The sequence below is a fragment of the Coturnix japonica genome, chromosome Z, assembly GCF_054131305.1.
Source record: "Coturnix japonica strain WE chromosome Z, WE-NBRP24, whole genome shotgun sequence".
NCBI classification, from domain to species: Eukaryota; Metazoa; Chordata; class Aves; order Galliformes; family Phasianidae; genus Coturnix; species Coturnix japonica.
The window spans coordinates 59,157,489-59,175,972 of NC_140702.1; the positions used below are offsets into that span (position 1 = coordinate 59,157,489).

The 18,484-nt window shown below is 35.4% G+C and overlaps 1 protein-coding gene across 4 annotated transcripts in view; it reads left to right on the plus strand.

Moving 5' to 3' along the window:
• The window catches only part of CWC27 (CWC27 spliceosome associated cyclophilin), an 88,606-nt gene that overhangs the window by 2,130 nt on the left and 67,992 nt on the right, over positions 1–18,484 (plus strand). The window contains exons 4-11 of one of the 4 annotated variants that reach the window (XM_085528609.1): positions 1,429–1,572; positions 1,811–1,909; positions 2,084–2,187; positions 3,106–3,175; positions 4,977–5,056; positions 7,297–7,330; positions 9,526–9,701; positions 16,638–16,662. In XM_085528609.1, coding sequence (XP_085384735.1) covers positions 1,429–1,572; positions 1,811–1,909; positions 2,084–2,187; positions 3,106–3,175; positions 4,977–5,056; positions 7,297–7,330; positions 9,526–9,701; positions 16,638–16,647 — 717 coding nt within the window. In that variant the 3' untranslated portion in view covers positions 16,648–16,662. Of the gene's footprint in view, positions 1–1,428; positions 1,573–1,810; positions 1,910–2,083; positions 2,188–3,105; positions 3,176–4,976; positions 5,057–7,296; positions 7,331–9,525; positions 9,702–10,097; positions 14,322–16,637; positions 16,663–18,484 lie in introns of those variants that run through there. The other 3 variants (XM_085528608.1, XM_015848798.3, XM_085528607.1) reach the window with 3 other exon arrangements.

An 18,484-nucleotide genomic window follows, 5' to 3' on the forward strand; every position in this document is an offset into this window, starting at 1 on the left:
AGCTGGACTTGTTCAGCTTGGAGAAGAGAGGAGTCTGCAGAGGCCATACAATGGTCTTCCAGTACCTAAAGGGGACCTACAGGAAAGCTGAAGAAGGACTCTTTGTCAGGGAGTGATAAAAGATAGGGGTATTTTGTACAGTAGATTTAAGTTAGACATTAGGAAGAAATTCTTAACTCAGAAAGTGATAAGGCAATGAACAGATGGCCTGCAAAAGCTATGGATGCGTCATCCCTGTGAGTGCTTAAGGCCAGGCTGGATGGGGCTTTGGATAACCCAGTCTAGTGAGAGGTAACCCTGCCCATGACAGGGGGTTGGAACTGGGTGATATATAAGGTCCCAAAGCATTCTATGGATTTGTGTGTCAAACTGAGGAGCAGAAATGTGAGTTATGTACATTTTACCTGAACTGGCAAAGGTCTGTAAATGTAGTCGCTAGTATTACTGATAGTAGCACATCTCATCTCTTGGTCAGGGTCTTCAGATTCTGAGTGAGGTTACACATGCACAGTAGCTGTGTTGTAGTTCTGGTTCAGAATTTCAGATAGGGTAAACATCTTTAGCTGGCGACTGAACCTGTGTGACCTTTCTGGGCCTTCAGTCCAACAGCTGTAATTGTAATGCAAATCTGAAGTTTGTGGGAGGGATCACTGCCTGAGAAAACATCAAAACAAATGTTTCTAATACTGTAGTAACAACACTTCTTTAATTTGGTATTATTGTTAAGTGTGAAAGCACTTAGGAGTTTTATACTACTGTGGTATTAATGCATTACTTATCAATATCATCTTCATTTGGTGCCCTCTTTTGTTTTCTCATGGTCCTGAAAATGTTCTTCCTTTGGATTTGAGTAATACCGTAATACCATACTATTACAAAGTTACTGAACTTCTGGTTATTTTACATGACTCAGGATTTCTGCCAAATGAAGCAGTTAACTACAATAATGGTTTTACAAGAATTACCTGTAATGCCATTACTTTAAGAAGTGCTTTCTTTTTCTTTTTTTCTTTTACTATTGGCTAGAGCACTAATTTCTGCAGTAGTGATGAGTATTAGGCAATACTTAGAAAAAGGGAAACATTAGCAAAAGTTAATTTATCTTAGATTGTGTTTCTGTTATTAGCGGAGTAGCTTCGAAACTTTTTCTTCAGATTTTGTTAGCTGTGTTTTCCTATGTGCTTTGATTTTGTTTTTGTTTTGTTTTGAAATAATTTTGTTTGCCTATTTGTATTATTATAGAAAGTAAGAAGAAAAAGTAGACTAAAATATTTTTTCTGCTCTAAAGAGAAGTTTAAAGTCTTGTTACTAAGATATAAATTACTTTGGTTTTATTAATGTTTGAATTTTTAATTTATTTGAACTCTTTGTTTTTTGTCAGTGTGTGTTAATTTATGGTAGTTACATACTTCTTTTTGTCTTTTCCAGGATGAGTTCCATTCACGATTGCGATTTAATCGAAGAGGACTTGTTGCTATGGCAAATGCAGGACCCCATGATAATGGCAGTCAGTTTTTTTTTACATTGGGCCGTGCAGATGAGCTTAATAACAAGCACACGATCTTTGGAAAGGTCTGCTACACAGAGTAGTCTCAGTTTGAGTTTGATAGAAGCATATATATGTTCTTCCATTATTGAATGTTCTTGTAGTGTTGTTTTTGTTAGATATCTGTACTTACTCCCTTTTAAAAGTCTTGTATGCCTACAGTATTTCCTGTATCAATTGTATTTTCAAATTTTCTTGTAATAATTGCTTTGCATTTTGCAGAAGTACTTAAGTAGTTTCAAACTTTTCCTGTATATCTGATAGGTTACAGGAGATACAATATATAACATGTTGCGGCTAGCTGAAGTGGAAGTTGACAAAGAAGAAAGACCACTCAGTCCGCATAAGATAAGAAGTAGTGAGGTGGGTATGCTGTTCTTTAAAACTTGATGTTTTTTATGTATTTCTAAGAAAACTGGGATCTGGTGTGAAAACCTGGTGTGTCTTTTATATATTGTTTTTAAAATACTGAATCATTGGATCATTTAATTAAGAATGCTTATTAGGGATGTGACTAAAATATTCTTTTTTTAATAGGTTTTGTTTAATCCATTTGATGATATTGTTCCAAGACCAAATAGAAGGCTGAAGAAGGACAAACCAGAAGAAGAAGATAAAAAGCCCAAAGTAAAAGGCACAAAGTAAATACATACAGCATGAGCCATAATTAATCTTTTACTTTCAAATAGCAGCTTGGTTGTTCTTTATTTGAAACAAAGATTTAACCAAAATGCAAGAAGAACGTTCTCTAATGTTAGACCTAACCCTAACTGCTAAGAGATCATAGAGATTAATTGCTTTGAGTAGTTACTGTGCTTTGAGTAGTTTCTGTGCAAAGGAGAGTGTAAGCCATGGGCAAAAAGAATATGCAATCATTTGTGACTGAGATGATGCAGAAGTTAATACATATTAGTAACTTGGGTGCAGTTCTTTTAGATTTTTAATTTATTTTATCAGCTACCACTTTTCTCCTATTAAAATGTTTTTAAATTTCAAATGCTTTTTAAATGCATTCATTTATGAATGAAATTTGGTATATTTACACATTTATGAGACAGGAGCAGATTGTATTGCAACTAGCTGTTTCTAAGACAGCGCAAAAATAACTAAAAAAAAAAAAAAAAAAAAAAAAAAGCATTGAAGATCACAATCTCTTCTAAATACATTTATGAAATTGTATTTCTGGTTGCTGCTTTCCTGAGCTGTTGTGTCTTGAGAATTTTGTGTTTACTGCTGTAGTGTTGCTGTATTAAAAAACAGTAATAATAAAGTGATCTTGGCATTTAAGTCTCTGGAAGCTAGTTATGGCAGAATTTTATATTCAGTCTTACCATTTTCTAGGTAAGTAACTTTAAAGCATTCTAGTTTGTAATTGCCCTGTCAGTTCCATCTCAGATGTAGAACAGGAATGTCCCTCAACACTGGTTGTTTGTTGAATTGGTATGTTTAGCAGGAAAAATAGTTAAAACAAGATTTCAAAGAAAATAGAAGTTGCATGTTTGAAGTTTATGAAATGTTAATAAAGAGTTTTAATAGAAAATGTATTTTTTCTCTTCAAGAAATTTTAATCTGCTTTCATTTGGGGAAGAAGCTGAAGAAGAAGAGGAGGAGGTCAACAGAGTTAGTCAGGTATCATACCAATATCATCTTCATCTTGATTTTCAATTTAAGATTATCTTTTTTACATGCTTACGAAAAATTTTAAAGTTCTTTGTATTGTTTTTACTTTCAAGTTTTGAACAATAATACTAGAAATTACCTTTATTTTTATAATTCTACTATTTTGATTTCCAGAAAAAAACGTTTTAATTTTTCTAGTGTAGAAGGTGCCTTCAGTTACTGCATGGTGGTGTTTATAGAAATATAAAAATGGTTCCATGTTTCATAGTGTAGAGCTATTTCTGCTGTCTAATAAAGTGACAGGTACTTTTTTTTTTTTCACTTAATTACAAGGATGTCTTCTGATGGTAAAGCACTTGAGAGTTGAAACATGTAAACATCATTATCAGGAAAATCTTAGTTCTATTTTCTTATGTGAGTATATTCTGTACAAAGAATAAGTGTTATTGTGGGAAAATCATCATGTTATTGTAATTAATTGTTACACATGAATTATCCAAATTCACAGAACTTGGGTGGCATAGGTAGTCTTTAATATTTTCTGATTGGACTTTCCCACATTTGTTTAATTTTTAATTTGTTTTTTGCAAATTGCCATCCACATTTCTACTATTTACCAAATTATTTCTCTAGAGTTCCAGATGTTATAACTTATTTGTACCATCCAAGTACATTTTTCTGTTAGTGATGAGACTACATTATATTAAATTCTGTGCAGTTATAAAAAAATTATCCTCAACCCTATAATTAGGTACAGAGGACAACAGTGAATACAGCAATGCACAGTACACAATGCACAAGGTAGTGCCTGTTAGGTTAATAGAAGAGCTTTATCACAGTAGTTTTAATTCTGATGCTTCCCGGTTTTGACTTAACCTGTCTGACTAACTATGCTTACATCCCTTAAGAGCATGTTTGTCTGACATTCTGCCATATTTGTCTGTTTTTCAATATTGTACTCAACTTGTTTGCTGTGTTCTTCTCACTTACCCCAAATACTTGCTCTTCATTTTAAAATTATCTAGACTAAACATCTATTTCCTGACAAGCTCGGTTTTGGTGCTGTCGTGCTGTGAAATTGTTCTGTTGACTTTTTGGGGGTTGTCAAATGTGGTAAAATTACCAACTTAGGGAAATCTGAAAGTAACTAATTAAACAAAGCTACAGGCTTTGTTATGTGGGAGATGAGGCAGACCCCTATCTCACCACAACCTTCTTTCAGGTAGTTGTAGAGAGATGCAAGATCTCCTGGGCCCACTCTTCTCCAGACTGAAAAATTACAGTTCCCTCAGCCTCTTCTCACCTTGTGCTCCAGACCCTTCACCAGTTTTGTTGATCTTCTATGGACAAACTCCAGGGCCCCCATGTTTTTCTTGTAGTGAGGAGCCCAAAACTGAACATAGTACTTGAGATGTGGCCTCATCAGTGCTGACTACGGAGGGATGGATGATCACTTCCTTGCTCAATTCAACACCACATATTGGGCTTGGCCATCCAGCCAGTTTTTTTTATGCAGCAAAGAGTTTATCTACCCAATCCCCCAGTTGCCAGCTTCTCTAGGAGAATGTTGCAGAATACAGTATCAAATACAATGTGTAAGGAAGGTGTTTATAAATCAGAATGAGATTTTATAATCTACACTATTACTGTCTTCGTACAAGGATTATGTTCTTTGCAATTAGAAGTGCTTCCACTCACTCTTTAAGCTTTAGTGAACTGGAAATAAATGATTGTTTTCATACCATTGCCTTTTTCTCCGTTCTCTTGAACACTGAAATTTGTGACCCTTTTTTTTTTTTTTTTTTAACAGAGCATGAAGGGAAAGAGTAAGAGTAGTCATGATCTACTGAAGGATGATCCACGTTTGAGCTCAGTTCCTGCTGTCAAAAGGTTAATACAAGTTTTCCATGTTCCAGAGCAGATTTACTTTAAATATGTTAGACCTGATACAATGATGCTCATTTTATGTCTGTCACTCTTGAAGAAAGTGAGATACTCATTGCTGGATTGGACCAAATGTTCCTTTAACACACCATGCAGTTGCCAGCAGTGGGCATCCAGCAATGGGTGCCATAGAAAGATGAAAAACAGGGCAAATGTAGTGTTTTGATGAATAGCCTTATAACCTCCAACTACTTTCTGCTCAAGGAACTGCCAGATTTTGATAGAGTTCATCTAGTTAGTAACTCTTACAGGGCCTCTTTTCAAAGTATTTATTCAGTGACCTCTTGTAATGTTTGTTTTTTTCTTTTACATTTGCACCTTCCTATCTGTTGCAAAAGGAAGTATCTCTTTTTGTTGCTTTTTTGGTTTGTTCATTTTGTGTTTTGTTTTTGGTGTTTTGTTTTTTTTTTCCTGAAACATCATGCTACTGGCCTTGTTTGGTAATTTCTAGTTCTTATTTGGAAGAGACAGTGAGCAGCCTCCTTATATACCTCTTTTTACTACATCCCCTTCTTAGGCCATCTCTTTTGCATCCTGAATCCTTTAAACCTTCTCAGCTTTTCTTCACACAAGAGTTCAGTATCTGTACTTATTCTAGTTACTGTTCTCTGGTGTAGTTTCTGTTCTAAAATATCTTTTTTTTTTTTAAATTTTTCTATTTAAATCTAAACAAATTAAAGATGATATTTAAAGACAAAACTATTTACATGCATAAACACAGTCTTCAGTTTGTCCTCTGTTTATTTTTTTAATACTTCTTAACTTCTGGTTTTCTTTTTAAGCCATTGTTTATGTATATTTTAAGTGAATTATCTCAGCATGATATTCAAAGAATTTTTTATTAGCTCTAGTCAACTTAGAGATCCTTGTCCTGTTTGTGGAATTCTATTTACATGTTCCCATGGCTTTTCTTTTGTCTATTTCAAATTTCATCTTACTTCTTACTGTCTTATCTTTCTGATTCTTATGCAATTCATTAGTCTACTCTTTCCAGACTGTTCTGCATAATGTAGTAGTATTAAAAAAATCAGCAGTGTAGTTGCTTGCCTGCTTGCCAGCATGGCGTTGTGGAAATACATTAGTAGTCTTCACTGCAACAAGTGTTGGTTTGCTCCTTACTTTTGTTTCCTGTCTTTTAATTAGCACAATGGCCTTCTCTTTCATTTCAGAGCTACTTAGTTTCCTTAAAAATATTTGGTTAGAGAATGTGTGAGTCCAAATGTAATAAAGCAGATGGCTCACTCACAGCCACATGTAGCCCCTTCAGGACACTGCCAGAGGTTAATAAGACAGTTCCCTTTACTGCCACAAAACCCACAAATTACCTCATACTGTGCATCTGCTTGTTCAGTACTGTTACTGTCAGAAATACAGAACTGTATTAATACAAAATATTTACTTTAATACTTTCAGATGATTTTTTTAAAGTTCTATTAAGAAAGAAAGTTTTTGATTTTTAAATTCACATTAGTATAATGCAGACAAAAAACACCTGTATAAAAAGGGCTTTTTAAAATACAGAATACATGCCTTGAAATGATAGGAATTTTTAAATGAGATAAAAATCAACTATCTTAAGAGTGACTTTTGTTGTTTCTTTTTCTTTTCAGCAGCACAGTGCAAACAGTAGTCAGAAAACATGATGACATGCTTGCTTATGTATTTTGTCTGACTAAATTATTGTACTGTTATTTAGAATTTTTGCTTATGTTTGTAAGATATTTACACCTAAATTGTGTCCATTAATTGGTTATTTATTGGTCCAGATTGATTTCCAGGGCTATTCTATAGTATTCTATTCACTTGCCTAATCATAATCTTTTCTTGATCAAAAGGTGTTTTGACTTAAATTTAAAAAATAATACCATCATTAGTATAATTCCTCACTTTTGAAGCAACTGTATACATCAGCATTTTGTCTGAATGTGGTTAGTAATAGAATATGTCTGTGGCAGATTGCAGTTTTATCCTATGCTTTTAAAGTTTTTTTTTAGAAAAGATGATGACAAATGACAGAAAATGCCATTAATTGGTAATGTTGGAATGAATGTGAGGATGGTATAAATGTCTAAGTTAACTAAAATTTCAATTAGTTAAATTTTTTTTTTGTTAAAGAACTGTGTTTTAAACTGTGTTTTAAGTCTTCTCTGGTATTTTGAAGTATTAACAATTATTATTTATTTTAGTGATGCGACAAATGAAGAGAGCTATTTGAGTGAGGTAGGCAACTTTTTAATTATTATTTACTTTTACAAATAAGTTGGGGTTTTTTGTGGTTTTTTTTCCTTATTGTATGTGATTTAACATTTTCCTGTGGGAAATAAATGCCACTTTTCAGGATTTTTAAAGCTAACTCAAGTCAGATTTCCAGCAGAAAAAAAACAGTAACCTTTTCAGAGCTCTGAGGGCTGGCAGCTGTGAACTTTCCTGGCAGGTATATAAGTACTTTATTTTTCGTATCTCTCTGCTATGCATAGGTCAATAAATAACAGCTTTTAGGTGGTACTCAGTGAGAGTGAAGAACAGATGCAGTGTCCCCTATCCTTGCACCTAATCAAAAAGAAAACAGCTTATTTTCATCATATGTGCTGTTACTTCTTTTGCAAAACATAATGTGTACTCGGCTTCTTGGGCACGTAAGCTCAAGTTCTGCCTTTGTTCAAGCCAGGTGCATGATCACATTTTTGCTTAAGCTTTGATTCTCTGCTGATTGGCTGTCATGTTATATTCTGACACAGCAAGTCTGGTCATTTAATAGAATCATAGAATGGTTTGGCTTGGACAGGGCCTTTAAGGTCATCTCATTCTAACTCCCTGCTATAGGCAGGGACACCTCCCTCTAGAACAGGCTGCTCAGAGCCCCATCCAGCCTGGCTTTAAATGCTTTCAGGGAGGGGGTGTTCACAATTTGTCTGGGCAGCTGTTCCAGTGTCTTACTACCCTTACAGTAAAGAGTCGCTTCTTAATATCTAGTCCAAATCTGCCTTCTTCCTGTTTGAAGCCATTTCCCTCCATCCTGTCACTACATGCCTTATAAAAAATCCCTCTCCAGCTTTCCCTTAGGACCACTTCAGGAGCTGGAAGGCTGTTATAATGTTTCTTCAGGGCCTTCTCTACTCCAGGCTGAAGAGCTCCAAACTCCCTCAGCTGTCCTTAGAAAGGAGGTGCTTCAGCCTTCTGATGATCTTTGTGGCCTTCCTCTGGACCCACTCCAACAGCTCCATGTCCTTGTGTTGGGGACCTCAGAACTAGACACAGTACTTCAGGTGGGATCTCACAAGAGCAGAGGGGCAGAATCACCTCCCTCGACCTGCTGGTCCCTGTTCTCTTGACGTAGTGCAGGATACCATTGGCCTTCTGGGCTTGTCATGGAGTTATCTAGATCAATCTATGTCCATGGCGGGGGGGCTGCAGTCCCGTGGGACCCCTGGCCCCTGAAAAATTGGAAGTGAAAAGGGAAAGGGGTAGGGAGATGGGTGCTTGGCTCAAGGAAATAGATGGAGCATCAGCAATGATCTAAGGAGGAAAACTTATTTTACTGTGATATTGGAAAGCAAGATAACACAATATAATACAATCCAATTGAAATTCTGGCTAATAAATTAAGTAAAATAAGAGACAAAGAGAGTTTTCCAAAGAACGAGGAGCCTACTTTGAGATTGAAGGCTCCACGGCTTGGAAGCATGCCCACATCCACTGCCAGTCAGAGAGAGAGCCTGTGTCCCTTCTGTGACGTTTCCCTCTCTGACCTTGAGGTCCTCTGGGACGTGTAGTTCTTCTAGTTCTTCTCTGTGTGCCACATGATGTGGAATCCCAATAGCAAAAATTACAAAACCATAACAGGCTGCAAGAGCACATTTCTGGCTCATGTTGAGTATTTCATCAACCAACACCCACAAGTCCTTTTCCAGAGAGCTGCTTTCAAGCTGTTTTCTGCCCAATCTGTATCTGTGCCTATGGCAGGTGGGATGTCATGAGGGCAGAGTGAAAGGGGGACAGTCACCTCCCTCTTCTATCTGGCCACCCTTATGTTGATGCAGCCTAAGATACAGTTGGCTTTCTGAGTTTCTGGTTTTCTTTTAAGGGAAGATTAATTAAGTGTTTAGTATATTGCCTTGAACAGCTTTTGGCTCCATGAACAATAATAAAACTATTAACATATTGTCATGAGACCTTCTGCATACCTTTAAGGGCTTAAAGTCTGACTGTTTTCATTTTATTTTTTAAGTGATACAAAAACATTCTTGAAATTTTTCTTTGAAGTAATTGTAATAATTGTGGATTTTGCTTGTTAGTTTCTTTGTCTGTTGTGGTAAAGGATTGTTTTTGTGAGTTGTTGTTTCCATATTCAAAACTCTGTAGTTAAAAAGCAGAAAAAAAACCTAAGGAATTTTTTTCATATCCTATCAATAAAGGAGGAAGATGAAAATGATGAAGATGTTGACAGCGTAGAAGGTGAAGCTGCTAGCAATGAGAGATTTCAAATGAAAGAACGCATTGCAAAAAAGTTGAAAATTGATACAAGTGAAACTGTTAAACCTCCCCTTCAAGAGCAAGAGACTAAGATGGAAAAGAAAACCACCAGTCGCAGGTAAGTATCATGCATTATTTTTCTCCTTCACCTTACAGTTATTTGCTGTTCAATTCCAGTTTTGCACTTACTGCTTTTTTTTTTTTAGTACTGCATCAAATTTATCAGCCTCCCTCAACCATAAAAGATGAAACTGCCTGTTGGTTTCTCAGTTCTAAGCTTCATTTGATAGTTTAGACTTGAATCTAGTTATTGGTAAAAGAGGGAGAGAAAACCTCTGGACCAGAGAAAAAAAGATCAGTGTTAAATATCCTTATTGTAGGATGGAAAGGAGGGGTCAGAAATAAAGGAGATATTCAAGGAAAGCTTTTTTCTGAAAAAGGGTTGTTAAGTACATGGAAGCCAAACATCTTTACAATAGCAAAAGACATTGTGTTCTGCATGTGCTCTATACAGCATTGACGTTGCCATACATCATGGATACAGTGTTCAGTTTTGCACCCCTCTCTACAGGAAAGACATTAAGACCTTGGAGCGTGTCCAGAGAATGGCAACAAAGCTGGTGAGGTGTTTAAAGCATGGGTTTTATGAGGAGCAACTGAGAAAACTGGAATTAGTTTGTGGAAGAGGAGTCTTAGAGGGGACCTTACAACTCACTACAACTATCTGGAACTGTGGCGAAGTGGCATTTGGCCACTTTTCTCAGGGAACTTGTGATAGGATGAGAAATAATGGCTTTAAGTTATACCAGGTGAGGTTCAGGGTGGGTATTATGTAAAATTTATTTTCTGAAGAAGTGGTGATGTAACAGGCTGCCCAGGAGAACAGGTGAGTCACCATCCCAGGAGGTTCTCAGGAAAAAGGTAGATGTTGCACTGAAGGACGTGGTGTAGAGTGATCACAGGCATGAACTGATGGTTGGACTAGATGATCTTAGTGTTCTTTCCAACCTTAATGATTCTAAGATTTGCATGTGTTCAATGGCCTGCCAACCAATCTGCTTAACTACTTGTTGGGTTTTGCAGGAATGGCTACTAGATCCAAACTTGTGTAACATGTAGTTGCAGGATCTCAGTATGAGGTTGACATAAAGCTTGAGCATACTATTAGGAGTGCTTGCATTATACTTCTTCACATTTCATAGATAATTGTGTAAGCAGTCTGTGAGCTGCTGTCTCTTCCTGTGCAAGTTGTGCGAGTTGTGTTTGTGGTTATTGTAGTAGTATTATAGCCAAATGGAGTATCTTGACTTTTAAGTGAGATTTATTGGATACATTCTTAGTGATTGAGAGTGGTAACCCTGGGAGTACTGTGTAGTACTACAGGTAACACCAATTTCTAGAATCTGTTGTTTTCCAAATGACCAGGCATCCTGTGGCATGTAAATTAAAAGCCTAGGTTGTTTGATACAAAGAAGGTGCTAGTAACATTGCCTTTGATGAGATAATCAGCCGGTTATCAAGTTTCATTGTTTAGAGTAGTGGCCTTTTTTTAAGTATAGCAGGGGCAATTGATAGTGTTCTCTTGGGACTTCACCTGCCACTATTGTACAAGTGTGTGTGACAGAGGAAACGGATGAGGTATGACACAAAGGGTTTGATCCACCCTACTTATCTTGGAGAGGCATGTCTGGTTAAATATCAGGGGGACAAGAAGATTCTTATATCAGGTGTTATTCATCTCATCATATACTTAAATATGCAAATAGAATAAAAGAATTGCTAAAAATATTTTTTTTTCTGAGAAACGGATTTTAACATGCACGACTTGTTTTTCAAGTCTTCATTTGTATTAGTCGTCTTGTTTTTTACACCAGACCTTTTGTGAAATCAGAAGTTTGCACATCTGTTTTAGAGAAACAATATGGGAATAATAGACACCTTCTCAAATTCATGGTATTGAGATCCACAACTGCTTCTTCAAATGCAGTTGTTTCTGGAATGCTCAGATGGTGATGTTAGTTTTAGTATTTTCAGCATATGATACTTTTGTCTGCATAAAAAGATAATCTGAAGACACTTTCCAATTTTATACTAGGTAAAAAAAGTTCAGGAAAAAAAAATCTTACTTATTCTGGCAACTCATTAGAGAAATTCCAAATATCTGTTGTTTCTATAGAAAGATCAAACTTAAACTTGAAAATACAGAACAGCTGTGTACATGAAAATATATACAAATAACATTACAGGAAGTTTTAAAAATGTTAGTGTCTTGAGCAGATCAGCTGAAAGCTTCATAGTCTGTAGTGCTCTTTTACTTCGGCAAATTAAAGCTAGTTTTATGTTTGCTCTTATCCTGTAGGTGGAGCTCAGATACTACAAATTTCTAGTTACAAGCTTTCAAAAATTCTCACTGCTTGTTTGCAAAGCGCATCATACAGATAGAGTACAGTTTCAATTACGTGCCTAACACAGATGTGCTATTAAACAGCAATATGAATAGCTAATAATATATAATGATGAATAGAATAACTGAGGAAGAAACACAGTTTGATGATTTGAATTTAACTGTTTCTGTTACATATGTTACTCCTAATAGTCCTATAAAGTGCAGCTAAACTAAGTAATGTCCTTTTCTTTTGGTTTATAAAGCATCAACATAAGATGTGTATCCACATATATAATAAAGGAGTAGAAATACAATTAGTATTACATTCCTTATATTTCTTTTATATAGATTGCGCATTAGTTAATAAAGTTAATGTCATCGTAGGTATAATAAAAAGTAATCTCATGAAGCTTCAGATATATACTGTGTATATGTAAGAAATTACTTGCTTCATCATAGCATAAATGCGCAGAACACTTTTTGAGTTGGAATTATCTGAGTTGTTTAGTGCTTGTTTTCCCCATTTGCTACAACAGGATGCAGTAGGTAATTGTTTTATATGTATCTGCACTTGCTTAAATGACTTGCATCCTCGCTGTAATCTTGACATCTAGGCACAACAATAAAAAACATGCTCAATAGACATGCGCAAGTTCATATTAAGATCATTTCAAACCATGCAGTACAAGTTATTTGAAAGTGACCTAGACTATAAAAGTATGTACAGTTAAGACATGATAACATTTTTTTAGCATTTGAATAAACACTGACACACTCAATATACAAGACTGATTTCCTGAAGTACTTCCATAGTTCTGTGGTGCAGAATAGCGAAATTTAACTGTATATGTGATGCCATGAAAAACTAGAAAACCTTTAAATAAAGGCTTTTCTTTCTGAAACTGAAGTTGTTCTAAAAGAATAATTCGATAATTCTTTCCGTATGTTAGTAATATATGGTAGAATATTTTTGATCTAATATTTTTCCTGTGCACTTCTTACCTTGTGTTTATGATGTAGGCATACATATGAAAAGAAGTAAAATCGTTTAGGAGTCTGCTGTAATTCTAGAATTAAATAAATATTTTAATTTCTGTGATTGCTGAAAATCTCTAACCTCTATGTTGTTTATAACAGTTGCATAACAATGTAACTTTTTAGCACATCTCCTTTCCCTGCTGTTGAGGGAGTCCCATAGGTCATGTATCACCAAGCTCTTTGTTGACAGGTACAAACTTAAGTGTTGCTGTGTTTTATGTATCAATTATCAACACAATTTCTTTGTCCCACAGTGGTGTGAGCTTCCAGCTCCTATATTTTACTGTAAAAGCAAATGTCTTTGGAATGCAGACTTTAAAATAGATTTGTATGGGATTCCTTGTCAAGTGTATGAGCTGAAGTATAGGAAACAATTATTTTGCATTTGTGAAAGTTGTATTGGCACTCCATGACCTTCCTGTACTGGGGACCCCAGGCCTGGACACAGCACTCCAGATGGGGCCTCACAAGAGCTGAGTAGAGGGGGACAATCACCTCCCTCTCCCTGATGGCCACCCCTTTTTTAATGCAGCTCAGAACACAGTTTATGGGTAATGTATTGGTTTGTGTCCTCCTAGAATATGGTAACAGTGTGTGCATGAATGACAGAAGTACTTGATTATCATCACCAACAAGATCTTCCAGGCGATTGTTTCTGCAGACATGTTACAGAGAAAGTGGTGAACAGTTGGGTCAGAAATTGCTGAGAAATTTTGACTCAAAAAAGGCTATTTGACCAGATGGGATGCATTTGAGGGTGCTGAGAGCGTCAGCTGATATGGTGAGGCTGCTGTCTATAGCTGAAACACTGCAGAAATCCCTTGACTGTAGGTTTCTGCACTCATTTGCAAAAAAAGCAATAAGTCTGCATCATCTTGGCTCTTGGAAAAATCAGGAGATAGATTCTCTTGGGAATTATTTGCAGGCATATGAAGGAGAAAAAATCACTTTGGAAAAGGAAGCTTATCTATTTCTCTATATATGTAAAACTGATATTCTTTCTTTACATAATTACAATTTTGGATTTATTAACAACTGAATGATATTTAATGTTTTATATTAGTGCTTTCTTAAACCAGATGCAACTGTTAGGATCTGTCCAGGAACGCTGTTTGTCTCCCTGATTTTCCGTTTAGCACCAGGAACTAGGAAATAGTACTTTAATATGAATGGCTTTTGAGTTTTGGAGTACAAACCTTCTTTGCAACTGACTTCAAACCCCACTATACTTAATGATGTACTTCTTTTTTGCTTTTATTTTTTTAAACATACATAGTAAATTCAGGTATTGTGTTAATAGTGTTTTAAGCCAAAGGAAAATATGAGATAGGCTCTGTCTTGTGCCATAATTTACAGTTGTTTGCCACTGTATTAAGCTCATTGGCCACAGCTAAACAGGAGGGCTTGTAGGTACCAAGAGAGTATAACTTGGTCCATATTAAGTTGGACAGTGTAATCTGTTCCGGACACCTTACTCCTAATAGTACTTCACCCAGTTTTAATTTTTCTGGGTTCAACTTGCAACCAATGACTTTTTTTGCTGTGTGTCTTTCTGAAGTTCATTGTGGTGTGCAGTATTTTCTGTTTCTTCAGCTACTTTAATTCTGATTTTTTCTGTCTTTTTGATAATCCATACTCACTGAGTTCTTTCAGTCCTTCACAGTAAGACATTTTTTCCACTCTTCAGATCATTTTGAAGCCTTTTTGTTCCTTCTCCAATTTTTCAACATTCTTTAAAGAGCTTTGGTCAGTAATCTCTTATTAGTGTTACTACTACTGTATATAGAGAACTCTCTTGCTTCCGTGGCCGTGTTTGTTCTTACAGTGATCACTGAGATTTTTTTTACGTTGCTAGGGCTTTCCGGATTATTTTCAGTTACCGTTCTCCAAGAGCTAGTTTCTCATTTTCTATATTCGTCTTGTTCCTGCTTCCTAGAGTTTTGCAGTTACTTATTGTAAGCTTTTGTTGTGTTTTATTTTAACAAGCTCAGATAGACAAGCAATCCAGATAGGATAATTTGCCATCCCATGACAGTTTGTGTGATTGAGTGTATGGATCTGGAATTCCCTGACATATCCCTGAGAAAGGATATGTTTCCAGTCAGTCTTTTACATCCCACTGGCAACCATTTTAAATGATAACTCTGTAACCTAATTCTTACTCAATAAGAGGTATTCATCTATTCAAGAGATCTTCTTTGATTCTGTTCTGTACTACTAATAAGAACTTTCTCTTCTGAAAGTACAGGGAAGCAAGTTTTCCTAATATAATCAAGATTAGATATTTAGATTTACTTAAAAATTAGTCAGATTAGCAACCAGTCAGGAGGTGACATTGAATTCAACTAAGAAAGTGTCTGATAGCATTATGTCTGAACTTACATGCTCCTCTGAGGTTTTTTTGTGTGTTTTGACGAGTATGCTTTTTCTGTGGGAAAGTGTTGGATTATTTTACCATAACTTGATCCAAGATGTGCATGCTTTGTGATTTTAGTCCATTACCATTGTATGTTGTTTGTTTTGTCTTGCTTGTTTCTTGTTTTTTAAGGAAGTCCTAATGAAATTAACATAAAATTAATTTAAATTTTGGATTGAATATGTGTAAAAGGATTAGTTTCATTTTTTTTTAATATGTAATTAAAAAAATAATCAGTTTTGGATGCACCCCACTATAATACAGATGATTATATTGACCTTTTATAATGACCTTTGCATTAGAAAATATATGTTCATTGTGTGATTATTTTGCTCCACCTTCATGGATATTCCTTTAAAACAAGGAACAGTCAAGATCTGTAAACTAGCATCCAAGTTTGTTTTTTCGTTTAAAGTTTTTGCAGTGAACCATTTTGTGTTCCAACCTAAAATAAATGTCTGAAGTTTATTTTAAAACAACTTAAAAGATTAAACTGAGAAATTCCAATTGTGTGCAATAGTAGCTAATTCATTGCATACCATCTTAGAAAAATTACTGAGTCAGTGATGGCATGGAATTAAACTTTATCTGTGCTTTGCTATGTAAAGAGGAGTGTTTTTAAAATACATGGTCTTGGTTTGAACACAGACAGAGTGATGGTGCTTGTGTAATAAGTATGACAAATATATGGTCTCTGTAATATACTGCTACAAAATGGCAGATAAAGTGTTGATACAGTTTTCATGTGAATTCATTATGTTCTGTGCAGCCTGTAGATCAGCTAGTACTGTAAATGGAGATGTGTAATCTTTACTTTGGGGGTGGGAAGAGGGGGGAAGGAAAAAGAATTTTAGGATAAAACAATGCCTAACATTTCTTTGAAAAATCTGTTGCTTCCTTGTGTTGTGTTGCAACTCTGTGGTTAACATAAAGTTTCCTCTGGGTGGACTCCATCACTCCTCAATCTGCCCTCTGAATTCTCAGTTTTAGGTATAGTATACAAGGAGAAAAACTTTATTTATTTATTTATTTGTTTGTTTATTTATTTAAATTGATCTGGATAGCTATGCAAAAGTTAGAAGCAGGGTGTCCAGAGCTCCAGATGTTAGTATACCATATATTGGCCACCCATAATCTTTGACCTTATAGTTTTGATATGTTATACTATGTTTTAATATTAATATATTCTTTAAATGTTTAAATTTTTTACTCAGAGGTTGGTGAGAACCTGGCACAGGCTGTCCAGAGAAGCTGTGGATGCCCCATCCCTGGAGGCCCACTGCAAGAGAGTTGGAACTAGATTATTTTTAAGGTCTGCTACAACTTAAGGCATTATGTAATTATAGCTCATGTGGCTTGCATGAGAAATGGTAGAATCCTTTATAATGTACTTTTCTTTTTTCTTTTTTTAAATTAATGATCAAAGTAGTTCTACAATCTCACCTCCTTTTTTCAGCCTAGTACCATATCAGGCTGACAGAAAAGGTCTAGAATTTATCACCTGGAAAGCAGAACTTCGAAACTTCCCATGGAACTTAATTAGTTCTTCAGAAAAACCCCACCTCTTTCATTGAGTAAAATGTAGCACCTATTTTACAATTGATAACATTATAACTAGTGTTTCTGTAAGAGTGCAGAAGTTGATACAGTGCTAACCTTCAAGGGAATGTGTAATATTGTACAGTATATAATATAATACAGTAGAATATTGACGGGTAAGTTCAGCCTCTAGTACCAGTCGCAGTTCTTGTGACACATACCCAAATCAGTCTGATAGTTGTGATATGCTTTAGGTGGGCCTACTGCCTTTGGAGCAGGTAGAGCTTATGTCAGACATGCACAACACAACAACCTGTGAAATATTATGCAGCATAATACCTAGTTCACACTGAAAGTGCGTTCTACTGGTTCTGATTTATGCATGCCTCCTGTGGCTTTGCAGGTGGAAATCTTGAATCCTGAATTTTTTGAGTCTCTGTTACCTGAGAGACTACATCTGTTGTGCCATATTGCCACAGCTATGGTAAGCAGATGTGTGTGAGCTGGAGCTACTGTTACAGAATTATAGATTTTTTTATCCACCTGGCTTTGAGAAAAAGGACCAACACAAGTTGGCAGGAATTAAATTTCTAGATAACACAAAATATCACAAGTGACGTTGGTAAATGCTACATTACTTTGGCTTTCATGAAAAAATGAAAAAATAAGAAGTGCTTTTTAATGTATTCTTTTAAATGAGTGCACTTGTTTTCCATTTCCATGATTGAATATGTCTGATTAATGTAGCATCTGTTTTAAACTGCTGACTCTTGGAAAATATAAACATATACTCTTCCACATAACTACTGTTTTTAGTACATAAACAGAACACTTGGGGTTTGAGGTGGTTTGGGTTTTTGTTATTTCTTGTTTGTTTTTTGTTGTGTTTTTATTTTGTTCATTTATTGTTGTTGTTTTGTTTTTGCTTTCTGTTTGTAGAGATGTCTTTATAAATTAGATTCCCAGAAAAGGATAGTTAGATATTTTTATGGTACTTTGCTTGATCTGGACTATAAATAATGTTAAAATATACACACAAAAATTCTCTTAAGAATTTAAAGGAGAAGAGGTAGTGGGCTTGCTGCTGTATATTTCAGGAGTATATGAAAGAACGGAAATGGTTTCTGAATCTTCTGTTCTGAAATCAGTATCCTGAGTTTGTATTGACACCATACACAGACTCACCTTCAGGCCGTACACCTTACAGTTGTACTTACCTGCATGCCAAATTTCTTAATAATGCTTCCACATTAATCTGTGTGTGTTTAGTATGCCTTGAATTTTACTTAGGATAGCAGATAAATTCACAATGGATTTGAAACTAAAGTGCTAATTTATAAAATTGCCATTTATCCACAGACATATGGAAATTGTTCAGTTCTGCAAATGGCTCAGTGATTCCATTGAAAATGCTCTTGCAAGTAAAAATTCACTAAAATGAAATTCCTTTTGACTAGAATCTGACAATCATTATGTAGCACAAAGGATAAAGGAGAGGAAATATTATTTTGTCTGAAATGAC